We start from the raw sequence: 8,377 nt of genomic DNA, 5'->3' as shown, positions 1-8,377 counted from the left end.
CCTCCACTATCCCAGGCACCTGCCAGGCCTCCACTCTGCCCTCAGTGCTTCTTACTGGACCCTGTCCTTGGAGATTAATATTTTTCATGGTTAGAATTTCCATTTGGTGCTTGGTCTCACACACAGTTGTAGAGGAAAAGAAAGTTCTCAGGACCTTCCCAGGTTCCTCACAGAAAGTGCAGGTGGATCCTGGTCCACATGAACCAGAGTCCTGGACAGTGACAGGCCTCCCACATCCATAGGGGCTGCCCTCTCAGACCATGTATGGAATTTTTCACGGGTCCCAGAAATGAGGTCCTGCAAACTGTAGTTCTGAGCCTGCAGGCCAAGTCTAGCTCCCAAAACTATAATCTGTTAAACTCCACACTGATAATGGGGATTACAAGCTGTTCTTCCCAGGTACAAAACAGAGAGAGACAAAACCAATCACTCCTCCACCCGCCCCAATACTTCTGCATAACTGATTTTCCCTTTATTCCCATTTTCTCTCCAAACACTGACTTATGGCCAAGGCAGCTGTATTGCCTAAGCTCGCAGGTTTGGGACCAGCCTGAGCCAGAGCAAGACCTCGCCTCTAAAAATAGCCAGGCGTGTGTGGGCACCTGTAGTCCTAGCAATTCTGGAGGCTAAGGCTAGAGAATCCCTTGAGCCAAGAGTTTCAGGTTGCTGTGAGCTGTGATGCAATAGCACTCTACCGAGGGCAAAACACTGAGACTCTGTCTTTGAAAAAAAAAAAAAGAAAAGAAGAAAACCTCAAAACACTGACTTATGTAAAATTCTGATTTTCTGGGCACTAAGAATGTAACCATTTACCTCACTGCCCACCTGCTCCCTCCTACATACTTCCCCCCTTTAGGGAAATGTGTAAACACTGAGACAGCCAGGCACGTTGTGGCTTGTTTTTCCTAGATGCTCCCTAAAATTGGCTTCAGAAACCTCAACTAATTGAAATTCTTGCCTCAGTCACTCATTTTGGTTGTCACAGTTATTCCCCAATGATTTATTATGAAAAATCTTGAACATGAAGACAACTGGAAAGGACATAGGGAACACCCATGCACCCACCACCTGGGTGCTGCCCTCGCCAATATCTTGTGTCATATCCCTTGACACAAAACTGTCCACCCATCACTTTATGCTTGGTACACTTCAAAGCTGGCTGCAGTCAGCACATCTTCTCAGAGCATGCACGTGTTAATAAAACCTCTTTCTGCTGGCTGGCTGGGATCCGTGAGTGGAAAGCTGGGCCACAGCGGGCAGAGGGACAGGTGAAGAACAGTCGCCGGCTGCCAGACAATGCTGAGCAGAGCATGCCGCAGACTCACCTTGTCCCTGCTGGGGACACACGCACAGACGTCTGCGGTCACCCATAGGTGCATGCCTTGGGGTCGCAGTCCTCAGCAGACTGGAGGGAAAAGGCAGAGGAGCCACCCTGCAGCTTCGACCCAGTGCTGCTAGAGTTCCTAGTGTGTCCGCTCTCCAAGAAGCCGCTCACATATGAAGCATCAACAACTGAATTGATTAATGAAGAACTGGGGATAGCCTATCCAATCATTGATGGAATTCCTAATATGATGAGGCAGCTAGGATGACACTAAGAAGCAAGAAGAAATGAAACAGCACTAGGTTATAATTTTTTTAAAAGCCACCACAACTAAATTTTCTTAATATATACCTTTTAAAGCAGAGTGGTGGGTAATAAGTGGAGGAGAAGAATGTTTCTGAATCTTCCTACATTGACTGTTCTTATCCACTGGTCTCTTTAGCAGGACTGTTCTACTCAGCCTCTGTGGAAGAAAACTTCCCACATGGCTGCACTAGCACAGCCAGTCTTTGCTTTGACAGTCTGCTCCTGCCGATCACCACACCAGGGTATGTGTTCTTCCATCTTTGGACTTGGATGGGTATTAAACTCTTCCGGCATAATTAATGGAACCAGAGCCAAGATGGTATATATAGAGAGAGATATAGATATATCTTGGGTGTCTATCTTTGAAAGTTCAACTGCCTGGAAATACTGTAGACCCACTGAATTTTTGGGACAGATACTTTTGCCTTGCTTAGGACTATGGGAGGCTTCAGCTGCACAAGCTTCTTTTATTATACCCTTATTCTGCCTTTGTTTTCTGAAGGTTCTCACTTAATAACTGCTGTATCAGGAGAAACATTTTGTCAGTGTCTTGTTGGACATTAACACATCTAATGACTAGTTCTTATTCATTTATTATTTAGTCATTTGAAATTCTGTTTATATAGCTTCAAGGTATTAGGTAAAGTCACCAGTAGAGAACACTGAAATAATTCCAAAGGAGCTATGTTGGAATGATTGTAGAGAAATGTGTTTGCACTACTGTGATACAAAACCATACAATAAAATGGAAATTTCATGTACTTAGAAAAAAACAATAACACCTCTTTCTGTGCTATCTGCTTCAAACTTGCCCCACAGTTAAGAACATTGTCCATCCCTAACTTTTTCTTCTTTCCACACCCAGCTTTGTGGCCATCTGAGTAGCATCCTTCAGTACCCTGTTTCTGTAGACCAAGTATTTGTGTCCTCCTAGTTTATATGTTGAAATCCTAACTCCAGTGTGATGGTATTATGACATGGGGCCTTTTGTACTAGGCCATGCTGGTGCGGCCTCCTGGATGAAATCTGTGTCCCAACAGGAAGAGACCTGAGATCATGCTCTCACTCTCTGCTCTCTGCTATGGAGGACACAGCAAGAGATAGCCACTGTAAACCAGGGAGTGGCCCATGCCAGGTGCAGATCTGTTGGTACCTTGATCTTGGCTTTCCAAGAGGTATGAGGATAAGTGTTTGCTGTTTAAGCCACCTAGTCTGCAGTATTTTTGTTACAGCAGACACAATAGACAAACTACCTGTAAATGCTTACAATTAGTCCAACGGGCAATTAATTCACAGTATTGCCACTGCTTCCACCTACTGGCAGCAAGACACAGTGGCTTCAGGCTCACCTGGAATGGTGTGGGACTCGGTGGATGAGTGGTGGTGCTAGAGCTAGAGCAACTGGACGCAGATTGCAGCTCCATGTGATCCCCTCTACAGGCAGGCGGACAGAAGGAAACACACACATCAGCAAAGAAGGGTGTTGCTCAGGGAGGGGGATCTTATAGGGACCCTGATGGCTGTAAGTGTGGCATGAACACCGCCACTCTGAGCTCCTCCTCCTCATAGAGTCCCACAACAGCAGCCCCCAGGATGGGACTACAAGCACCTGCCACAACGCCCGACTAATTTTTGGTTGTAGTTGCCATTGTTGTTTGGCGGGCCCAAGCTGAATTCAAACCCACCAGCTCCGGTGTATGTGGCTGGTGCCCTAGCCACTTGAGCTATAGGCACTGAGCCTCGGTTATCATAAATGTTGTGTTCTTTCCTCGGTTATCATAAATGTTGTGTTCTTTCCCTGGTTATCATAAATGTTGTGTTCTTTCCTCGGTTATCATAAATGTTGTGTTCTTTCCTCGGTTATCATAAATGTTGTGTTCTTTTTCTGCATCATGCAAATGATTCTGTGTTTACTGTTCTTTATCTTATTAATATTTTTGTGTTGAATTAATTGATTTTCAGATGTTAAACCAACTTTGCATTCCTGGAACAATCTCATTTAGTTATGCTGTATGATCCTTTCTCTATAATATGGCCGCACGTGATTTGTTAATGTTTTATTCCTGATATTCGGCTCTGTGTTAACAAATGTTCTTGGCTCATGGCACTCTTCACTTTGAATAACATTGTTTGGCTTTGGCATCAGGTTAATACTGACCTCCTAGAATGAGTTGAGAGGTGTGATTTCCTTCTCTCTTTTGTGAAGAGTTTGTTACATGATTGGTTCTCTCCCCCACCCTTCAATTACTTGGTATAATTCACCAGTGAAGCCATCAGATCCTGGGATTTTCTTTGTGGGGAATTTTTAATTATTAGCTCACTTTCTTTACTTGTTATATGTCTGTTTGGATTTTCTATTTGTGCTTGAATCAGTTTTGGTAATTGTGTTGATAAACTTTTTAAATAAGAAAGCTTATTTCAATCTTAGGACATAATAAAGTATAGAAATGTTTAAAAGACTCAAATCTATAATGTTACTATTCTTGTACTTCAAAGTAATCTGTGAATATTTAGGATTTCATGTTCTTGAATGCATTAGGGACTCTTGTCTTGCTGGAGTCGGCAGGATAAAACCTACAGCCCTTGGGGTCTTAAATATCCTCCTGTACTTAGAAGGTGGGCTTGGCCTCACTGTCCTGATCACCAAGTGAGAAAAACTGAGCCATCTCTGGGAAGATCCTTAGCAAGATTAAACATGAGGATCACTGACAAGTGTCTGGCACAGAGGCAGTACATAGTCAGGTCTGACATCAGGAGTAATAGAGACACCTGGTCATTGAAGCAGCAGGAAAACCCATGGCCTCCTTCTTGTGGACTGCAATGAGGGGCAAATTATGGCTGAGTTTGGGATGGAGCAAGCTGGGGGGCCATGCCAGAATTTCCATCAATAGTGTCTCTAAATCTTCTGAGGTACAATCAGAATAAAAGACTGCTTCTGATATCACTAAAGGTAGCTGTCAACTCTTTCTAATTCTACTTACAACACACACACACACCCCCCAAACACACAGACACCACACACATAACCACACTTACACAAACACATATAACACAATCTTTGCCACATGTGTTTTTCTATAGTTATTCCCCAACATTTGATTATGAAAAACTTTTAACATCCAGGCTGTGGGTGGGGCTCCATGGTGAGAGGTGGAGGGGCAGCCGGTACCTGCTGGGCGGCGCCTTCCTCCATGCTCAAGGAGTCATCTCTTTTCCTCGCCTTGCTGTCTGGCTGCTGCTTCTGTCGCCTCTGTGTTATGTACTCATAGGTGGTCAATCTCTTCGTGACTAGACGGAAAGGAAGACAATGCAGGTCACCAACCTGCAGGCAAGCACAGCCTCCAGATGGAGGTTCAGTGCTGTCTTCCCGGTCCTACCCTCCAGGCCAGGATGGAGCATGGGTGCCAGCTGGGGCAGGGGCACCTCCGTCTATGCCCCACACAAGGTCTCACCTGTCTGCCATTGTAAGTGGGGATGTTAGAAGAGAAACTGCCTCTTGCCTCCTGTGGCGGCAGAAGGTGCTGTCCCAGAACCCTGGATTGCTGGAGGGCAGCTTGGGAAGAGGAAGACCCACTCTGCCCAAGGGCCCAGGCAGCTAGTGGGGGTGCTCATGTCTGGAACTGGGTAGTGTATACTCCAAGGGACACTGGACAGAGGTATCTGGGGGTGGGGCTGGCTGTGCAGGTGCTTTCCTAGGCCCACCACATGGTTGTGTTTCTAGCCTCGCAAAGTGGCCCCTCTTTGAGGTACTTCTTGTTCTCTCCACCAACATTTCAGGGTTTCTTTTTCTTTATTTCTTTTTTTTTGAATTAATGTACATAGCTATGATTTAATTAAAAAAAGAAAAAAAATGGTCTTTTCCTATATCATCCCTTTGAATGAAACATAATAAAAGTTCACTACAATAATCTCAGACTACTTTTATATAAAAACTTCAGAATACATAAAGCATATATTTCAGCTTTCAGAGATGCTATTTAGATTGCACATTTTAAACAGCTACAGCTTTGCTCACAATGGCACAAAGAGGAGTAGCACATGTACACTATTAATATTTCATCCTTTGTTAATAGTCGGAAAGAACTGTGTGGTTTGAAAGGTGCTTTAACTGATGTCTGGTCCTTAAAACGCAGTAAGTAATTCAGGTATGGTCATATAAAGGCAGGTAATTAATCCAATTCACTATAAAACTCAAAGCCATAAAAATAAAGGCAGAAAACTCTGTTTTTCTACCTTTCATTACATTACTGTAGAAAATACAACAATTCTTATATATGGTTTCCCTAGAACATAATGGAGTTTCATAAACTACAAAAGATGACAAGATCCATAGTTGGCTTCTTCAAATGCTTTTCTTGCCCGTTTCAATTCCTCATTCATAGTAAGCAAGTCTTTAACCCTAGCAAACATCCCAGGATCCTCTGAATCATGATGATATCTTCAACTTGTACTCAGACTTTGTCTGCCAATAGACATGGCCTCATGAGTCATTTCAGTAAGGAACTTTATGAGGATTCTGGTCATCTCCAAAGCCGTACATCATACATCTCAATTCTTCAGAAAAAAAGTATCTGTCTTTTACACTGTCCACCTTCTGAACTTCCTCCAATTTCTGCATTTCCTTCCTCAAAAGCAAGGTCTTCCTCCTCATCTGCCACCCCATCAGCCAGCCAGCATACAGCACCCAGCGGGCTCCCTCTCAACAGGTTTCAGGGCTTCTGCAGCCTCACTTCTGGTGACTTCCACATCAAAGTGGGTTTTTATTTTATTTTATTTTTTAACTAAGATAGTTAACAGTTTTATTTTCATATTTCACAATACAAACGAAAACTGCCCAGTTTTTTAGTTTACTTCTTCCCTTCAAAACTATTCTCTCTTTGACAGGAAGGAAGAGCAAGTCTTCTTACCTTGCTATGAAGAAAACACCCAGAGAGACAGCACCACTATCTCCCGGTGAAACAGAACAAGTAATATGAAACTGACAAAGAAAACTCCCCTCTCCCCTTATCTGTCTGGTCAAGTCATTCCAGGATGAGTGGGCACCAACATGGGACCAGCAGGAGGTCTCATCATTGGGGGCCCAGGCATCATTGGCATATGACCTCCCATGGGTGGCCTCATTCCAGGAGCAGGTCCCACTGACATCATCCCAGGAGGAGGACCCATCATTGGCATCATGGGAGGGCCCTCCATATGGGTGGCTGGCATCATACCAGGATGAGGAGGACCTGGCACATAGGGGGGAGGTGGAATCATCGCCCCTGCAGGAGGAGCAGAGAATGGAGTAGGAGGTAGTTTTCCTTGTTGAAATGCATCTGTTGTTTTGTAAGTCAGGCTCTGGGCCCCCTCTTCCATCCATTTCTGATAGTAGTCCCTCACATTCTTTGTGCTTCCTCCCATGCAGTGTGTCTTTCTCACAGATGGAGACTCATGGGTGAGATATGTATCACAGTAGTCACAATAAAACTTGGGATTATTCCCTCCTGGCTGTTGGAAACTCCTTTCTAAATTATGTTTTGTTGGTTTTTTTTTTTTTTTTTTTTTGAGACAGAGCTTCAAGCTGTCATCCTGGGTAGTGTGCCATGACATCCCAGCTCACAGCAACCTCCAACTCCTGGGTTCAAGCGAGTCTCCTGCCTCAGCCTCCCAAGTAGCTGGGGCCACAGGTGCCCGCCACAATGCCCAGCTATTTTTTTGGTTGCAGCCGTCATTGTTGTATGGCAGGCCGGGCTGGATTTGAACCCGCCACCTTAGGTGTACGTGGCTGGCACCTTAGCCACTTTAGCCACAGGCACCGACCCTCTAAATTAGTTCTTAAAAACAAGCCTCCACACCAGTGTGGGAGAAAAGAACAGTAGAGCCGGAGAAAGGAAGTCTGCTGTATTGGTAATAAAGCTCCAAGTTCATTCCATCATGGATTTCATAGTCCCCTAGAGACACATGGTCCATAAAAACCATGTACCACTTCTTAAGGACAATCTTGTTCAAACAGGTACCAGTTTGGGCTGCAATCAGCTTCTTAAGGTCCCCAGTGGTGTCATCAGTGTTGCATTTAACATGGACCTTCTTCCCCAGATGGTCGTTGCAAACAACCTCAGTCATCCCGGCTGGAGCTCCAAACTCAAACTTCCAAACTGCCCGACAGAATAAACTGCAGCCTCAAGTGCTCTGAAGGAAGAGATTTTAAAACCCATGAGAGATTCTTTTGCAATCTCCACACATTTGAAAACCACTGGAAGGCACATCCAATCTCTACTTCAGCCTTTCAGAGCAACACCTATTTCAGGGTTTCTGACAAGTTGGGCCTAAAGTGCAGGATTAACCAGCTTCTCCAGGGGACTTCCCAGAGATTTACCACCACCAGTGGCATCTGACTCCCAAACAGAACCCCTGCCTGCTGGCTCTCCACTGGCTGTATGTGCCCTTGACCTCAACCATCATCCTGAGGCTGCCCCACCCATTCTCCCGGCTCCATCACTCGTATTAAACTTTCCTTCCTTCCTGGGCAATGCTCCTTGTCTCAGTTAAGTGGTTTTCCATCTGGTGGGTGATCGGACAAGGCCCAACCCAATCTGGGCCTCTAAACCTCTGCAAGGACGAGATCAAGAAGGAAATTACCAAATTTTTATAACACAATAATAATGAAGATACGAGTTATTGGAACCTCTGGGATACTGCAAAGGTAGTCCTAAGAGGGAAATTTATAGCATTACAAGCCTTCCTTAAGAGAACAGAAAGAGAGGAAGT

At 44.7% G+C, this 8,377-nt stretch overlaps 1 protein-coding gene and 4 pseudogenes across 1 annotated transcript; 2 read left to right on the top strand and 3 right to left on the bottom strand.

Annotated features, from left to right (window-relative positions):
• The first annotated feature begins 1,296 nt into the window (after nucleotides 1-1,296).
• LOC111722810 lies at nucleotides 1,297-1,626 on the top strand (annotated as a pseudogene).
• An 89-nt stretch (nucleotides 1,627-1,715) lies between these two features.
• On the top strand, nucleotides 1,716-1,930 carry LOC100966968 (annotated as a pseudogene).
• Nucleotides 1,931-5,938: 4,008 nt separating this feature from the next.
• Nucleotides 5,939-6,378, bottom strand: LOC100941020 (annotated as a pseudogene).
• A 251-nt stretch (nucleotides 6,379-6,629) lies between these two features.
• LOC111722811 lies at nucleotides 6,630-7,030 on the bottom strand (annotated as a pseudogene).
• Nucleotides 7,031-7,444: 414 nt separating this feature from the next.
• LOC111721753 (ubiquitin-like protein 5) lies at nucleotides 7,445-7,743 on the bottom strand. The gene has a single exon (XM_023509144.1). The coding sequence runs from the start codon at nucleotides 7,730-7,732 to the stop codon at nucleotides 7,445-7,447; it is 288 nt and encodes a 95-aa protein (XP_023364912.1). The 5' UTR covers nucleotides 7,733-7,743.
• Between the last annotated feature and the right edge of the window lie 634 nt (nucleotides 7,744-8,377).

Source organism: Otolemur garnettii, unplaced genomic scaffold (assembly GCF_000181295.1).
Source record: "Otolemur garnettii isolate 467f Iridium unplaced genomic scaffold, OtoGar3 scaffold00417, whole genome shotgun sequence".
Taxonomy (NCBI): domain Eukaryota; kingdom Metazoa; phylum Chordata; class Mammalia; order Primates; family Galagidae; genus Otolemur; species Otolemur garnettii.
Note: the sequence above shows the minus strand (reverse complement) of the source record. Positions and strands in the feature narration are given on the sequence as shown.

Bases quoted from the DNA above. Each gene is read 5' to 3' on its own strand.
- LOC111721753 (XM_023509144.1), bottom strand. From the start codon at position 7,732: ATGACTGAGGTTGTTTGCAACGACCATCTGGGGAAGAAGGTCCATGTT.